At 61.1% G+C, this 17,672-nt stretch overlaps 1 protein-coding gene across 2 annotated transcripts in view; it reads left to right on the forward strand.

Moving 5' to 3' along the window:
• EVC (EvC ciliary complex subunit 1) overlaps window positions 1–17,672 on the forward strand; it is a 53,113-nt gene that overhangs the window by 32,055 nt on the left and 3,386 nt on the right. Inside the window, exons 12-17 of one of the 2 annotated variants that reach the window (XM_062212864.1) lie at window positions 2,077–2,289; window positions 5,091–5,200; window positions 9,910–10,120; window positions 11,628–11,834; window positions 14,097–14,241; window positions 15,746–15,857. In XM_062212864.1, the coding sequence (XP_062068848.1) occupies window positions 2,077–2,289; window positions 5,091–5,200; window positions 9,910–10,120; window positions 11,628–11,834; window positions 14,097–14,241; window positions 15,746–15,857 (998 nt within the window). The remainder of the gene's footprint in view (window positions 1–2,076; window positions 2,290–5,090; window positions 5,201–9,909; window positions 10,121–11,627; window positions 11,835–14,096; window positions 14,242–15,745; window positions 15,858–17,672) is intronic. The other variant, XM_062212865.1, reaches the window with a different exon arrangement.

A 17,672-nucleotide genomic window follows, 5' to 3' on the forward strand; every position in this document is an offset into this window, starting at 1 on the left:
CAGCGGGCTGCTGTGGCAAACCGCCAGCCAGGGCCCCAAACAACAGACGCCGTTTTCCCAGTTCTGGGGCCGGAAGGCCGAGCTCGAGGGCTGGCACGGCCAGGTTCTGATCGGCAGAGAAAGCAAAGGCGGCTCCTGTGCCTGCTGTCAGGAGGGGCCGTGGGGGTGAGCGAGGAGCGGGACCTGCTGGTGCTGTCGCCGGAGGGAGGACGTGGCGATGCTGGGGTCAGGGGCACGGTGGAGGGGCCGCGCACTTCTGTGCACCTGCCCGTGGCACTTCGGATTCTTCTAAGAAGCAGAGACAGCCAACCAGAGCTCACATCTGCTGTTCTAGGCCCCAAATGCCTGCAGTGGCCGTGCCGGGGCTGGGCAAGGCTGAAGCTGAGAGCCAGGAGCTCCGTCAGGACTCCCACATGGGTGGCAGGGGCCCGAGCACACGAGCCGTCACCGCGGCCCCCTAGGATCTGTGTTCAGAGGAAGTGCAATGGAGAGCGGGAGCTGGGGGTCAAGCCTGGCTTCTCTGAGATGGGTCGGGGGCGTCTTAACTGCCGGGCCAGATGCCCGCCCTGTGTGACTTCAGGGACGTGGTGCAGGCCCTGGGCGGCTCGCCAGAAGTGGCCCGCAGGTGTCGTCTCAGATCCGAGGGTCCAGGCAATACGGTCTGCCTGCACTCGGAAGTCCTCGCCTCTGGCTCTTGCAAACTCAGGTTCTCCAAGGACGGGATCAGGATCCTATGCTGCCGATGGCTATGCTGGCTGTGCCTGCCTGGCTGGGCGTCCTCAACCACAGCCGCTCCCAGCTGCAGGCTCCCCATCTGTGGAAGCCAGGGAGGGGACAGTGGGGAGCGGGGGGGAGGGGCAGAGGGCAGGGGATGTGGTCCCGAGCAGTCTGCCTACGACGTTGCGTTCAGGGCTGAGCAGTGAGTGCGTTATGTTGCACGAGGATCCCTAGGTTGGGGTGCACTGAGCAGACTTCAGGGCGGAGGAGGAAGCCCAGGCCTGGCGGGGACGCCGCACTGACCCTGGAAAGAGAGTGTGGGGGCGTGGAGGAGGCTGGCACTCGTGGGCGCTGGGAGGAAGCACCGGGAGTGGGGTCCCTTGGAGGGTCAGCTCCCAGGCTCCTGCTCCGTGAAGGCAGAGTGCAGAGACTTTCTAAGATGGCTCTTAAGTGAGTTCATCCGTGTAGACCATAAAGTCTCGGGTGCGTGGGGGGCGCTCAGGATGTGTGGTCACTGCCCGCGCTCTCCTGGGCTGCCAGAGAGCGGGCGAGGTGGTGCACAGGTATTTAACTTGTCATTAGCTACTGGTCAGGTGCTGGGTGTGACTTAGAGAAATGATTTAAAAGCATCTGGGGCGGAGCCGCAGCGTGCTGAGGGCGGGGCCCTGGGGTGGGTTTGTAGCAGCCGGGCAGCCCCGAGGGTGCTTCTGACTGCACAGGGAACGAGGGTCCAGGTCGCTGGGGCCGGGATTGGAGAGAGCTCAGACATGCGCGAGAACTCCCCCAAGCGTGGCAGGTGTGTGTGTGATGGGGGAGAAGAGACCAGGGGAAGGTGGGGGAAGAATCAGGACCCAGGGAGCCAGGGCAGGGGGATGAGGTGCCCAAGGGGAAGGGCACCAGGGCAGCAGGTGGGTCAGGAGCTTGCCCAGGGGGTGGGGTCTCAGAGGGCTCCAAGGGAGCTGGTGTACCCTGAAACTGTGTGTGCATGTATGTGTGTGTGTCATTGGGTGTGCACATGTATGTATATGTGTCTCTGGGTGCATGTGTGTCAGTGGATGGGTGCATGTCTCTGTGTGCTTGTGTGCTGTGTATGCATATGGGTGTGTCTGTATCAGTGCGTGTTTGTGTGTGCACACGTGGGTGACATTGGGGTGTGTGCGTGAGTGTGCCTACACATGTGTGTGTGCAGATGTGTTTCTGTGTGTGAGTGCGTGCCTCAGGGTATGTGTGTGTGCACATGTGTGTGTTGTGCGTGTTCCGTCCCCGGGTCCTCTGTGCCATGCGGGCGGCGAGCATGGAAGAAGCGGGAAGCGCCGCAGGGCGGACGCGGGCCTGACCCGGCGTGGCTCTCGGCCACAGGAGCTGTTCCGCGGCACGGTGCGCACCTTCCAGCAGCTGGCGGACGTGCTGTTCCTGCAGACGCTGCCCCGGCAGGCGGGGCTCCCGGGCGCCGAATGCGAGAGCTTGCGGCAGGAGGTGCAGGCAAGCGCGGCGCGGCAGCTGGGAAAGTCCGACCGCTTCCGGAAGCAGCAGTGGCGCCTCTTCCAGGAGCTGCTGCAGCAGGACGAACAGGTGCGGGGATCTCAGGGGCGGGGCCTCGGCGGGAGGGGCATTTGGAGATTAGAACCCGGTAGTAAAGCCACAGGTCCAATGAGGGCCCCCAAGGGTGTCCGTCCCTTAGCCCCCAGAGCCTGTATGGGTGCAGCCTTACGTGACACAAGGGACTGGGCCATGTGGCTCAGGGGAGGGTCCTGAGCTGGTGGGAGTTAGCCCGATGTCATCATGGGGCCCTTCATGGAGGCCATGGGGCCGAAAGGTGAGGCAGTGACAGAAGCAGAGGCTGGAGCGGCACAGCCTGGGGCCAGGACACCCGGGGCTTCCAGAAGTGGGGGGTTCTCAGGGAGCCCCACCCACACCTGCTGTCAGCGGGCTTCCGGCCTCCGGTACTGCGGGAAAATCGGAGCTGTCTCAAGCCACAGAGGCTGCAGCCAGGGCTTGGGGCAGCAGCATGAATGTGGTGTGCAGCAACTTGACGTTCTGAGACATGGACAATGAAAGAGAAGGACCCTGCGCGTGCAGCAGACAACAGAGCACACGTTTTCCTTTCTCGCGGCCTTCTACATGCACCCAGGGGGCTAAAACAGCGTGTTCGGTAGCCGGAGTCCCCTGGTGCCTGGAAGACACCGTGCTGGCCGGTGACAGGCTGCTCCCTGTGGACGGCTGCTCGTTCCCATACCAAAGCCAGTTCTTGTGAGAGGCACCTTCCTTAACCCCGTGCTCCCAGGTCCCGCCCGTGACTTCCGGGCAGTGCACCTGCATTGCTCTGCCTTGGGAGCCACCTGCATGAGCACAGAGGTTGCCTGCTGGGGCAGAGGCGGTGGGCACAGCCCGAGTCCCCGGGGGCCGTCTCCCAGGCCTGGGCCGCCCACCCATGTCGCAGAGACCACTAGCCAAGGTTTATGAAGCGATTCCGTGGAGCTGTGGAGAGTTGGAAGAAAACAGGACCGCGTTAGGCAAGTGCAGCCACAGGGTGGCCACGGAGTGAGCAGACCTTGACTGGGGCCGTCCTGCCGGCTGCACCACACTGCCGTGCCACAAGCCACGTGTGAGCCCCTGCGCTTGGCGACAACCCTGATCTTCCTACTTCCACCCCGTGTTCGAGACCTGGTGGCTGCGGTACAGGGAGGATGTGGCTTTGGAAATCATCACAGGGCAGTGGCCTGGGCCTGGTATTTGTCCCAGGAATCTACATGAAACCCAGTCCATCAGATTCATACCGAGTCCTGGGCCCCGGGCCAGTGAATCTGTAGCTGAGGGGGAGGGGGAAGCTGGCTGGGGTCCGGGGCAGCTCCCCAGGTGACGTCCTGTGCCTCTGACACGGGCTCCCGAGGGTCCCCGGGAGCTTTGTGGGACATAGGTTTGAGCTGCACAAGTGGCTGGGTGACTTCAGCCGGGAGCCGACTCCCACGGTTCTGTGATTTCCACGGCTTCCTCCCGGTCTCCAGACCCCAGCTTCCATGTGAAGACTCAGGCTCTGGACACTCCCAGCAGCCCCTGCGGGATGCTGCCGGTTTGTGCCTTTTCCGTACCATCCGCCTTCTCACTTCCTGGGGCCGACCAAAACCAGAGGTTCATTTCCGATGCAAGAGCCGGGACTGGCCGAAAACTCTGCACTGGGAGTCTGAAGTCGCTGGGGCAACAGCGCTCTGGGCGTGGCTTGGGGTTGCTGGTCCTGGACTCACTTTGGGAGCGGACAATTGTGCAGCTTTGCATTCCGAAGGCCAGCAGTGGTGGTGACCTCATCAGCTGATTGGACAGGTGTCGGGACTCTTCTGCCCGAGTTACCCCCAGAGGGCCACCTCCTCTCCCACTGCCGTCTCTCCTCTCCGTGTCGATGAACAACGTGAGGAGGGAACTTCAGGGAAGCAAAGTGCCACGGAGGGAGAGGAACAGCCCCAGAGAATGAAGGCCTTTCCCTCGCCGTTTTCCGATCCCCAAACGCCTAGGTCGCTTTGTGTCCCGATACTCAGAGAAGTTGCTAGAAATGATGGAATTTGTGCGTGGTGCCGCAGGACAGGTGGTCCAAGGACACTCCTCAGGCAGCTGCCCACGCTGAAGCAGGCTTCTCACTCTGCCCAGACCACTTGTGGGAAGCAGGTGGGGTGTAGACGTTGGAGGAAGGGTCTGTGAGGCAGAGGTACAGGCGCCCTCTGGACGTGGAAGAGCCGAGACTGTGGGTCCTAACCCCCGGAGGAGTATGGCAGGCCTGTGGCTGGCTGGCTGGGCTTGAGCTCCTTTGCACCTGCTTGGACTTCGCCTCGGAAGCACGGGACATGAGTCTGGGTTGCTTTAGGCTGCCGAGGTTGGGTAGTCGCCGCAGCCACAGGGAGCGGCCGGAGCACCTGCCGTCTCCGCAGGGAACATGGCAGGAGGCTCACTGTTCACCACCAGCACTGAGTCAGCCACCAGGGCTTTCATCCTGGCTCCACCACTGGTGTTGCTGCAGAAGTGAACAGGCAGATGCCCAGAACAGAACAAAGCCCGGACGAGACGCGTGTGTCTATGGAAATCTATGAGAGGACAACATGGCACTCAGCAAAGTTAGGAAAAGATCCGTTACTGTTTCATGAATGGAGCTGGGACAGTTGATGACCGTTTGTCCCGAGAAAAGCAGGTCGCTTACTCACTCCACAGAAGGCACAGTTGAGATGCTCTGAGACCAAATGCAAGTAGGGACAGATGTGAATGAAGCAGAGGGAGAATGGGATTTCAAAACAAAACAAGAAACAAAGGGCAGGGTCCAGGGAAGCAAGACTGAAGACGCAGACCCTGGCCGAGTTCTCGCCCTCACTGTGTCCCTCTGCCTGGTGTAGGTGTGGATGGAGGAGTGGGCGCTGTCCGCGGTGCTGCAGACACAGCTGCGGGAAGCCCACGAGAGCACCGTCCTCGGAGCCTTGGGCAGACTCGGCGGCCTCACCGAGGAGTGAGTACAGCCTCTGCAGGCGGGGGGGGGGGGGTGTCTGGGTGTTGGTCTTGGTGTCTCTCTGTGCTAACCTTGGTATTCTGAGGTGAAGCTGGACACAATGTCCTACCTGCCTTACACTTCCTGCTGGGGTGGTTGAAGACTGAACAAATTCTAAGCATAAACACGGACGAGGGTGACACTAGGGTGCCCTGGGTCAAACCTGGGAGTCAGAATTAATCTAGGCAGGCACTTCACACTTCTGCAGCCCCAGTGACCTCATCTGTGGTATGGGCTAATGTTACCTCCTTCTCAGGAACTTTTCTGAACAGGCTTTTTGAGGCATCATCTATCTGTGTTCATTTTGAGAGCAGAATTCTATGATTTTCAGCAAATATGCAGAGGCCTACACCCATTACTGCAATCCAAACTTAGGACCTCTTCACCCCAGAAAGACCTGTGTGTCCATCTGTGGTCACTCCCCACCTACTAATCAATGTTTGTATTCATTTTTGATATTTTAGCCGTGACTCTTAGTGCTGTATGGCTTTTCGTCCACTTGCTGAAAAGCATCGTTTATTTGATGTCGCTCTTGTCTGGTTGCTCAGCCTTTTCCAGACGCCTGATTCATGTAGACGTCAGGATCAAGTGAGTGACTGTGGAACTGGGTGATAGAGAGGACACAGGATGAGAGGATGGAGAAGCATGTAGAGCCCCACGGGACGCTGAGCGAGCCGGGATGGGGGATTTGTCTGGCCTGAAACAAGGGGTCTTTTCATTGTATCAATATTTAGTCCATTTACGTTTAGTGTACATCTCCATGCTGATGTACTTGACTTGCTCTGTGTTACATTTTCTTTCGTTGCTTGCTGTCTTTTGATTTTTTTTTTTTTACTTTTATTTTTTGCCTCTCTTCTGGCTTGTTCGTCTTGTTTGTTTTTTCCTGTGCTTTTAGTGGTTCAGGGATTTCACACTGCATGCTTGACTCGGCGTGTAACATACAAGGTTCATATTCTTCTGGACAGTGAGAACCCCTTAACCTGTTCATTCCTCTCTCACAGGTCTGCTTCTGCCACTCTCTTCTGCCATGCTCTCGGTGTTTCCAACCCGGGAAACATCATTGTTGTGGCTTTTCACAGTCCGCTCACCCAGATTTCCTCACAGTTATGCGTCCTGCGGTTCTTTATCCTTCCTCTGTTTTCTCTGAGCTTCCGTCTGGGTCAGCTTTGCAGACCTGCTGGCGACACGCTGACTTCACTGTTGTCTGGAGATGCCCTGTCTCCCTTCCATCTTTGCAGAATGCCTTCATTGCATATTGTCTGAGTCCATTTCTGCTGCTGTAACAGAATGTGTGAGACTGGGTCAGTTATAAACAATAGAAACATCTCTCTTGGGCCTGGGACAGAAAGGGCAGGACCAAGGGGCTGGCAGCTTCAGAGACTGGTCAGGACCTCCAAGACGGACCCCCGGCTGCTGTGGGAGGCGGGAGGACGTGAGTGGGGCCAGCTCTGTCCAAAGCCCCTTTTCTGATCCATTCATGAGGGCGGAGCTCACGTGACCTGGTCGCTTCCCCAGAGGCTCCGTCTCTCACTACCACTGTGGTGGAGATTCGGTTCTGCTATGAAGTGGGGCGGCAAGCTGCCTGCAGCCCACGGCACATGCCGAACTCAGTTTGGTTATTTTCGTTCAATGCTTTGAACCAGGGCTGGGGAACGCCGGGCCCCCCGGGTGGCATCAGGCCCACAGAAGAGTTTGTTCTGGCCTTGGTTAGGCAGCTGCGGCTGGGACCCAGGGTTCAGCACGTCTACACAGGCTGGCTCTTCTGAAGTCGCTAACTTTGCATGACCGTGAATGGTGTTGTCAGGGCCCCGACGGCCCTCAGCCGGGAGCAGCCTCCCCCCAGCCCCGGCAGAGACCACCCGGAGTCCTCTGAGTTCAGCCGCCTCTGGGCACTTCTGTATTTTCTTTTATTCTTTGGTTTGCATCTGCTTTCTTATGACTAAACGTGTGTGGGTTTTCTGTGTGTTTTTCATTCATGTGTGTGTGTGTTGGGCTGTGTGTGTGTGTGTGTGTGTGTGAAATGCTCCTTTTTTAAAAAATATTTACTTGAAAAACAGTTACAGAGAGAGGTAAATACACAGAGGGAGAGGGAGAGGGAGACCGGGAGGGAGTGAGATGCTGGGTCTTAGTCCACCTGTACGAGGATGGACTGGGCCGGAGGAAAGGTAAGTGCGCCACTCGCCCGTTCCCCAGCCTCCCGATCCCGGAGACAATCAGACGCAGTGGGGAGCCAAAGCAAGCAGGGACTCGTTTATTTCGTGCGTAACAAAGCCTTTTATAGCACAAAACTGCAGCGTCAATGGGGCAGGGCATAAGGACCAACCAGTCACTTAAACGGTCATTTTACGGGGTGATTTTTACAGGACGAGCCACATGTCTGTATACGCATCATCAGTTGTCGTCACTGCCCTTGATGTTGTGCAGCCAATCAGCCTTAGTGACAAACACCTTTGAGTTCCGCCCATCTCACTTCCTCTGGGCGCCATCTTCTTTGCCCGCTGGAGAGGAGGCCGCCGGCATCATCGTCGGCAGCCTGGTCCATCTCCGTCTGGTTCCCAATGGTCCTCTTGCTGCGGGGCTGTGGTGGCCGCGCGAGCTGCTCCAGGATCCACTCCCCCTCCTCGCGCGACAGCAGTTTGCTTATGGCCGGCCCTGGGCACAGTGGCACCATGGCGGCAGCGGTGCACACGCTCCAGCCCACAGTCCCGCTCCTCCAGCGCCTGCAGGCTGTAGATGACGTTGTCCTGCAGGCGCTGCAGCCGGCCCTGCACCCCCTGGAGCCAGGCACACCCCACGGTGACCCCTCCTTGGTGCTGCACAGGGGCCCCCATCGTCCACACCGCTGCGCCCCCCGCGGGGCTGCTGTCCGCCATGGCGGTGGCCAGGGCCATGTGCACGTGCGTCGGGCCCCTCCATGCGCCGCTATCCCCGGGACACCTGCTGACTGGCTCCGCGGCCCAGGCTTCGGTTAGTTTGCGGGCTCGGCTCCGCCGCTCTGCTCCGCGAAGCTCAGGCGAGGGCGCCTAGGGGCAGCTACGCATGCAGAGTCCCCGGGCCTGGCCTGGCCGCGCCGAGGCTGCGCTCATGCCCCGCAGAGAGAGGGAGGGAGGGGGAGGTCTTCTATCTGCTGGTTCACTCCCCAAATGGCTGCAACAGCCAGAAATGGGCTGATCTGAAGCCAGGACCCAGGAGCTTCTTCCTGGTCTCCCACACGGGTGCAGAGGCCCAAGGACTTGGGCCATCTTTTACTGCTTTCCCAGGCCACAGCAGAGAGCTGGATGGGAAGTGGAGCAGCCGGGACTTGAACCGGTGCCCACACGGGATGCCGGCTGGGGCTTTAACCCGCTGCACTACAGCGCCGGCCCCAGTGTGACGTGCTGCTGCAGGCTGTGATCTTCTGTCAGAAGATTTTGAGATCTGCATCCATGACCTCTTACATCCTCCTCCTGCTCCCCCCCCCCCCCGGGGCGTGGGTGGAGTCCTTCACGCTGCCCCGCGTGTCTCTGCGCCGCTGTTCCGTGTTCTCCCGTGCTGTCGCACTCTGCAGTGTGTCTGCGTGCTTTGTGTTGAGCTGCCTTCCGGTTCCCTACCCCTGCACCTGAGTTCTGGCTGCTCGTATCTGTCCCCTTGAGCTCACGGCGCCCCCTGTGCTCTGGGCTCCCGTTTCAACCCCTCGAAGTCCCCAGTTATCTGCTGAATTCCTCCGTCCACTGGACATACAAACACCTGCCACGAAGTGTGGTTATTACAGGCTCTGATATCCTGCGGCTACTTTTCCATGGCCTGTTCTTTCTCCTTTTGCTTACATTTCATCTGTTTGCACGTCTGGTTATTCTTATTGGGTGCTGGGTATTCTGCATAAAAATTGTAGAGAGAATACGTTAAGGCTTTGATGATAGGAACTTTCTCCAGAGAGGCTTTCTTTTAATTCTTTTTAAAAAAGATTTATTTTATTTATTTAAAAGAGTTAAAGAGACAGGTAGAGGCAGAGAGAGAGATCTTCCATCCACTGGTTCACTCCTCAGATGGCCGCAATGGCCAGCGCTGTGCTGGTCCGAAGCCAGGAGCCAGGAGCTTCTTCCAGGTCTCCCACGCAGGTGCAGGAGCCCAAGGACATGGGCCATCTTCTACTGCTTTCCCAGGCCATAGAGAGAGCTGGATGGGAAGAGGAGCAGCCAGGACTAGAACTGGCACCCATATGGGATGCTGGCACTGCAGGCCAGGGCAGGTCCCAAAGAGAGGATTTCTTTTACTTCCAGAAGGAATTTCAGATAGTGGCAGTTTAACTCCACCCAGTTGGGAATTCAGCTGATTCAAAATGAGGCTGATTCCTTCTTGCTGGGGTCTCCAGCTGAACGCCTGGCTCCCTCGCCAGGGCTCCCCGTCATAAAGCCCCACGCAACAGACGCCTCAAGTTATAAAGCCAAAGGTGGGCCTCGCTGGCAGACCCAGGATTTTCACTCGAGTCATGAGATAGCTCTCCGTGGCCCATGCATGTGGATGTGACCGTGGACCTGCAGCCCAGGTGGGCTGTGAGTGCTGAGATGAACGGGAACAGGTGGCTGAGCACCGTGTTTGGGAGGGCAGGCGGCAGGGCCCCTGGGGAGGCTCTTGGTAGCCCGGGGAAGCCTAGAGCACTGACCCCAGCACCCCCGCCGCCTTCCCCCCAGAGCGGCGCGGGACGTCCTGCAGGGCCACGACCTCCTCCTGCGCTCGGCCCTCCGGAGGCTGGCTCTCCGCGCCGGCGCCATCGCCACGCTGACACAGATGCAGCTGTGCGGGAAGAGGAGTCTCCTGCAGGAGCTGCGGGAGCAGCACGCGCTGGAGCAGGCCTCCTCCCAGTGCCTGGACGCGCACCAGTGGCAGCTGCTCAAGGCCCTGGTAAGACCGGTGTGGGCGACCCCCCTGCCCCCGGACGCCCGCAGACCGCGCCGTCCCCCGGGGCCTCGCGCGGGCTCCCCGCTGTGCGTCCGTGTCCTGATCTCATCTTTTATTTAATTGTTGTGTATTTATGCAGAGAGATGGGGAGATAGAGAGGTCTCCCCGCACTGGTTCACGCCCCATCCGTGCACAGCAGCCAGGACCGGGCCAGGCCAAGGCCAGGAGCCCAGCAGTCAACCTGGCTCTCCCACGTGGGCGGCAGGGACCCACGTCCTTGAGCACATTAGCAGGAAGCTGGACCAGAAGTAGAGCAGCCGGGACTTGAGGAAGCCACTCAGATGTGGGGCGCAGCTCACTGGAGGTGCCCTATCCCCTCGTGTCCAGCATGGGGCTCTACCACATGCCGCTTCTCCAGCTCACACAGCTCCAGACACAATGAGGCTCTGAGGGTCTAGCATTAGCATTTTAGCACAGGAGCTCGGGATGTTAGGGTTAGTGGTTAGGGTCAGGGTTAGTGTCAAGGTTTAGGGTCAGAGTTAGGGTTGAATTAATGTTTAAGATTTGGGTTAGAGTTAGGGTTTAGGGTTAGGGTTAGAGGTTAGTGTTGGGGTTTAGGTTTAGGGTTATAGATAGTGTTGGGGTTTAGGGTTAGGGCTAGTATCGAGGTTTAGGGTTGGAGTTTAGGGTTAGGGGTTAGGGTTATGGATAGTGTTGGGGTTTAGGGTTTGGGTTTAGTGTTAGGGTTAGGATTGGGGTTTAGGGTTACAGTAGGGGGTTAGGTGTAGGGGCTGGGGTTAGTGTTAGGGTATTGGTTAGGGTTAGGAGTTGTAGCTAGGGTGTAGGGTGAGTTAATCCAGCACCCACAGGCGAGGGCAATGTAGGCTGACCTGTAGGGTCCCAGGTTCCAGCATAGGCGACAGAGAGAATTAAACAGGGAAAATCCGTATGAAATCGGGGAGGCTGCGGTCCTCAGGTCAGGGAGGGACAAGGCCTCTGCCATCTCTTCTGAGGTGTCAGCCCAGTGAAGGGAAGACTGCAGGTCTCCGAGCTGAGGGTTATACCAGGCAGGCTGAGCCCAGGCGTAGCCAGGGTGCCCGGAGGCCTGGGAACAGCGGATGGGTTCTGACCCATGAGCGCGTCCCAGTCTCCCTAGCTCTTCCCGGGGAACTGGGGGACATGGGCAGGACACTGCCCTGGCTCTGAGTCACCCCACTTCCTTCTCTCGGCTTCACAAGGACGGGCAGCCCCCAGGACCCCATGTGCCCTCCGCTGCTGTGATGTCCCCAGACCCGGCTTTGAAGCCCGGCTCTGCTGTTGACACTCAGGAAGTTGCTCGACCTCTGAGCTTCTATGGGCTCATCAGGCCTAGAGTGAGGTCCCCTCGTGGGGGCCCACCACCGGCTCCGGCATACAGTCGGTGGCTAACGAATGCCTGTGCGGAGGGGACCAGCGCGCACCCCGCCCCTCCTCCACCACCCTGGGCAGCGGCTGGGCGCTTGCCTTGCAGGAGGCGCGCGTCTTGGAGGAGGCCGGCCGGCTGGAGGCGGAGGCACAGCAGACGCGGCTGCAGCTCCGGGAGCAGCTCCTGGCCGAGGCCCGGGAGGTGGGGCAGCTGCTCGGGCAGCACGTGGAGCGAGCCATCGCGCAGGCGCTGCTGGGGCACGCGCACAACGCGGCGTCCAGGAGCCGGGCCAAGGACCGCGACGGCTTCAAGGTACACGCTGCCCCTCCACCCCCGTCCCTGGGCAGCCACGGGTGGGTGGAAGGGGTCGGGATGGCAGGGCCTGGCCTGGCAGAGTTTGCCGTCCTCATCGGTGAGCTGGGCTCGCCTCCCTCGGCGTGGGCAGTGTGGGCGGGGGTCCCAGGCTCCCGCCTGCTGCTGGCCGTGCTGTGTCCCCTGGTGCTGGGCATCTCTGCCAGGACACACAGGCTCCGCAGAGGGACCCTGGCGGCCCAGCGGTGCCACTGAAATCCATCTCCTGGGGGAGGCGGTGACAAACCAGAGCGATGCAGGTGACCCTGGTCGGAGATCCACGGGCCTTGCCCTGAAGTCTGTGTGCTTGTGCCTGCCCCTCGGAACCCCCCAGCCCTTGTTCCGGCCATTGCACAGGTGGGAAGACTGAGGCTAGCGCTGGGCTAAGGACACGTCCCAAGCCTCCTAGTTCACGAGCAGATGTTCTCTGCTGTGACCGTGACCGTGCACCGCCTGTGTCTGCCTGGCTGCCTCCCCTCCAGCCAGGAGGAGCAGTGAGACCCTCGCTCCCGGCACACCCCAGGGCAGCCTCGTGTGGCCGTGCCCCCGGGCCCCGCGGGCGGCTTTGGGGGGTCGTTTCCCGCAGTCAGGGCTGGGGACCTCTTTTCTGTCCGGGGCCACGTGAACAGTTACGGCGTCATTCTGGGCCAGGCAGGATCATCACCTGCGTGGTGGCCCGCCTGTGGCTGCCTTAGCAGAGCCAGGGCGAATGGTTCCGTGGGCCTTGTTCAACCCAAGGCCCTTGCTCCCCTGCCCAGCCGGCACTGGGCCTGTGTTTCTGTGACACCCACCTTGCCCTGAACACGCGTGTCCCTCGGGTCACGCACACGTCAGGGCTGTGTCCGCCTGGTGCCGTCGGGAAGGTCCGCCTCCCTCCCTGCAGTCCTCCAACTCTTACCCTCGGCAGGTGCTCGCTGCGAGGGCGTGGGGTACAGCGCGAGGCTGCGCTTTGGCCTCGGCCTCCCAGGGACCCTGAGCAGATGAGAGCCCCCCTCCCCCCAGCCCCGCGCCCCAGGGGCAGCACCGCGCTCAGGGCTAGGAGAGGGGTCGCTTAGTCCACCTGCTCATGAAGCTCACGGGGGGGCTGCTGGGGATGGGGGGAGCAGCCGGCAGCTCTTCTGCCTCTGTGGAGCCGTGGTCCCCGGGGTGGGCGGAGCCAGGGAGCAGAGCTGCCAAGGTCCTGAGAAGATGATGGGTTGGAAACTCATGGTGGGAGGAGGAGCTGCCCAGGGGGAGAGGCCGTGGGAAGGGCAGAGACCCTGGCGGCAGAGGCAGGGGAAGGGGGGGGCGGGGCGGGGGCATGGTCAGCCCTCACTGTGGCCGGGCTGGTAGGGGCGTGGGGGCCAGGTGGCTCCAAGAGGAGGAGAAGGCCAGCAGCTCCCTGCAGGGGCCCCGGGAACAAGTGCAAGGCCGGAGCCCGGAGTCCCGGAGGATGGAGTCGGGTGCAGAGGTTGGGCGGGGGGAGAGAGCCAGGCGCCCTGGCTGTGCCGCCGCCCCCCTGCGCAGGCTCCGGTGTGTTTCTCACACGGTGCTGACCACACCCATCGGCAGTGACTCAGTCACAAAGCCTGGCAGCGCCCTGGGCGACATGGGGGCCCTGGAGTCAGCGTTCTCGGCCCTTTGCCCCTCGTCTTGTGACGGAGAGGATGGTGACTTCGTCAGAGCTCAGCGGACACGTCCCCAGGGGCGGGGCGTGTGGCTAGGAGTTTGTGGTTAAGGAGTGCGCACCCCGCCCTGCTGGGGTGGCCCAGATCACCAGAAGTGACAGCCCCAGAGCTGAGTGTGGAGGGAGGGGGGGCAAGGCTGGCACAGTGGCACTTTCTTTCCAGTCCACCATGGCAGCTCTGAATGCCTTTGCCTCATGCTCTCAAAATAGCCACCACCGCTCCGGTCTTCAGATCTGCATTCCAGACAGGATGAAGGAAGCGGCCAAGTTTTTCACCCACAGCTGTTTGATGTTCAGGAAGGGAAGGGCTCCCTGCAGGCTTCCCCATGGCTTCCCCCTCCCCGATAGCCAGGAGGAGCCACAACGCCAGCCTCGGGCCCTCCTTGGCCAAGGAAGGGAAGGTGGCTGGGACTGGTTTAAACCAACCATCTCTGGTTGTGACTGGTTTAAACCAGCCCTCCCAGACCTCTCCAGGTGGGAGAGATGAGCCAGGGCAGGCGGGGTGGCGTCAGCCACAGGCGGCTCCACGATGCCTTGCCTGCTGTCCCCTCCCACAGAGGACGCTGCTGGAGGCGGCCGTGGAGAGCGTGTACGTGACCAGTGCCGGCGTCGGCCGCCTGGTGCAGGCCTATTACCAGCAGGTGGGGCGCGTCCTGCAGGAGCACGGGGAGAGGAGGCTGCAGCAGCTGCACAGCCCGCAGGGTACGGCTCCCCGGCTCCCCTGCTCCCCGGACCCCTGCTCCCCCGCTCCCCAGACCCCCGCTCCCCGGCTCCCCAGCTCCCCTCGCTCCCCTGGCACCCCCGGATTCCCAAACACCCCCAAATCCCCGGGATCCCAACACCCCCGGCTCATCCAGCTCCCCGGCCCCCCGGCTCCCCCGTGCTTTCAGTTTGCAGCAATGGCACATAGAGTGCTTAACATGTTATTTGGGAAGAGTTAATTTTTTCATATTTTTGCTTAATGTTTTATCCCCTACTTCATCCCCAAGGAGTTTTTGAAAAGATGCACACGTGCACCATGCACGCACACACATACATGTGTGCACACACAACGCATACATAAACACACGTGCACGTGTGCAGATGACACACGTGTGCGCACATGACACATGTATGTGTGTGCATGGTGCGTGCATATAGACACGCACATGTGTGCACATATAGCAGACACACGTGCACAAAACACGTGTCCATGCGTGTGTGCATACATGAATACACACGTTGACACATGCATAATACACACATGTACGTGTGCCTGCACACACAGAGACACCTACACACATGTGCACACGCATACACACAGAAGTGGCTAAGCCAGGACAGGAACGGGGGTGGGGTGATGATCTGGGACTGGGCCCACGGTGCCACCTCAGGGTTGAGTGATCCTGTCTCTTGAGTCTGGTGGTCAGGGAGATGGAAATGTACTCGTGGCCGTGGGGACGGAAGGCCAGCGGTGCCCAGGTGTCTGAGGAGCGAGGACGTCTCCCCTGGGCTGTGGGAGATGGCACCCAGGGGAGTCCATGCTCTCTAGCAGGCCTTGTCTGGCTGGCCCAAGACCTGGACGTGGAACCCCCTTGGGAGAAGGGGTGGGCGGGGGTCCCGGGCCGGGCTCCCCACATGCATTTCTCGCAGCCGGCAGCAGCGGCCGCCTCTGTCTTCCCCTTGTCCCGAGAACTCGCAGCCAGAAATTAGCCAGACGGCTGCAGATCTCCATCGTGGTTTCCAGGGAGGGTTAGCAGGAGCCAAGCATGATTGCGCCCCACTGCAGAACATTCTGGAACCCAGGCGTGGGTCGTCTTCCCTCACGGGGCTCATCCCAGGCAACCCAGGGGCCCTGGCTGCTCTGCTTTTAAGACCCAAGAGTCCTGTGAGTCGCTGGGCCGTGGACCCCAGAGAGAGCTCCGAGGAACGGGCCGTACCTTCAGGGGCAGGAGGGGCAACTCCCGGGAGGGCTCCGAGGGCAGCCCCCACTGTGCCAGGTGCCCCACGCCGCGCTCTGCTCAGTGTGGAAGCTGCACTGTTGGTCTCCCCTTTGGCCACTTGGGCCCGGGGAGGGGCAGGCAGGCCGAGAGCCCGGTCCCAGCTCTGGGGCTGACGCTGCCATCTGTAGGAGCAGGTGCATCACACCCCGCCCCCCGCGCCCCAGCACCCACCCCAGCCAGCCCTCCCAACACGCACCTAACTGCCGTGTGCCCAACGGGTGCAGGTGAGCAAATGGAAAATTTCAAGCTGCGAAAGACGGAAGAGGCCGGCGACCCTCCGACAGGAAGCCGGATGACAGGTGCAGCCCTCGGTGCCTCCCAGGCCGTGCACCACAGGTGAGGCCGCTGCTGCACCCTCAGTCGGGGACCCTGCCTGCGCCTGCTGGCCACCTCCCACAGCAAGGGGGCCTCCGGCCTTCGTCCTGCTTGCTGCTCGATGCCAGCACCTGGGACAGCGCCTGGCACGCATCCGTGGGCACATCCAGCTGGACAGTGGCTCTTTATCCAGGCTGAAGTGGCGTTCCTGGCCCTCACCGGGCCCCTCCACTCTTGTTCAGGCTCCCCCACAGCAGGCCTGGAGGTGGGGAGGATGCAGGTGCAGGCTGGGTACCTGGGAGGAGAGCAGGGACATGGGACCTAGATAGGAAGCCGGATGTGGGACCGGGACAGGCGTTTTCTGTAACAGCGGCCATCGCCGTGGCCCCAGCCACACAGGTGTGTGACCTGGCAGCACTGGCCGTGGCCGTGGCCCCTCCTGGCCCTGGGTCAAGGTGTCAGTGGCAGGGCTATGCTCGGGAGGGTCTCTGGGAAGACCCGTGTGTCCACTCGTGTTCAGCTTGCTGCAGAGCCGAGGTCGCCGTTTGCTTGCTGGCTGTCACATGGCCGCCCTCACCACCCAGGGCCTCGCTCACGTCCCTGCACATGACTGCATGTGACCCCACCCCTCGGAACCACAGCTGTGTCCACGCCTGCTCATGCCTGGGAATTCTTTCTTAAACGATTTAGTATTTATTCGAAAGGCCAAGGGGGAGACAGACGGAGAGAGAGAGAGGTCTTCCGTCCACTGGTTCACTCCCCAAATGGCTACAGTGGCCAGAGCTGGGCCATGCCAAAGCCAGTTTTATCCGGGTCTCCCACATGGGTGCAGGGGCCCAAGCAGGTGGGCCATCTTCCACTGCTTTCCCAGGCCATAGCAGAGAGCTGGATCGGAAGTGGAACAGCCGGGACTCGAACCGGCGCCCATGGGGGATCCTTCGTCACAAGTGGTGACTTAGCCCTCTGTGCCACAACACCGGCCCCCTTGGGACTTCTTTTGGTGCCAGCTGCTGCCCCTGGGACCCCAGCCCGGGAGGTTCACCTGCCGTGAGGGTTCTGATAACGTGACCAGCCTGGGCTGACGGCTGCTGTTGCCGTCTGCCGAGGCCTGGGGCCACGGAACGCCATATTCACAGCCCCTGGGGGCAGGGTTCAGGTCTCTGTGGGTAGAGAGCAGCTCAGGGAAGCCGGTGTGGATCCGGCGTCCTCGGGCCTCACAGACGTGTGCAGGACACACTTGTAGTTACGCCTGCAGGAGCGTGGAAGGCGGCTGTGCTGGGCCGCAGGTGTCCGCTCCCCAGCCCTTCTGGCTGGCCCCAAGCAGGCCCGGCCGGCTGGGAGGCCCCAGAAAGCTGGCAGCGGCTACACAGACATCAGGCACGCACAGAAACCTTGCCCTGACGCGCAGACGCGGGAGCATGGGTGCACCGTCCGTGTGGCCCCTGCAGGCCACCTGCTGTTTGGTTGGCCTTGAACTGGGCGCTAGGGCCACTTCCTGCGGTCCGTCTGGGAGCTCCCAGCCAGTTAGCAATGCACTGACACAGGGCTGTGCTGGGGACAGCAGCCCTGGAGTCCGGCCAGCACCAGGGCTGACTCCCGGCTTAGGAAGCAAGAACGGCGGTGCCCCTGGGCCCCACTGGTCGGACGAGGCCGCCGCAGTGCCAGAAACCCTCCGCGTGGGCATTAACAGCGGGCAGCAGGGGCCCTGCTCCTGGGCTGCGAGGACCGGGCTCGCCCTGGCTTCCGCGCCTCAGACTGGGGGGGTGCAGAGGCATCACGTGGCCCCCCTGCTCAATGCAGATCTGCACCCTAGCCTCGATACGCCGGCTCTGCAAG

This window comes from Lepus europaeus, chromosome 16 (genome assembly GCF_033115175.1).
Source record: "Lepus europaeus isolate LE1 chromosome 16, mLepTim1.pri, whole genome shotgun sequence".
NCBI lineage: Eukaryota > Metazoa > Chordata > Mammalia > Lagomorpha > Leporidae > Lepus > Lepus europaeus.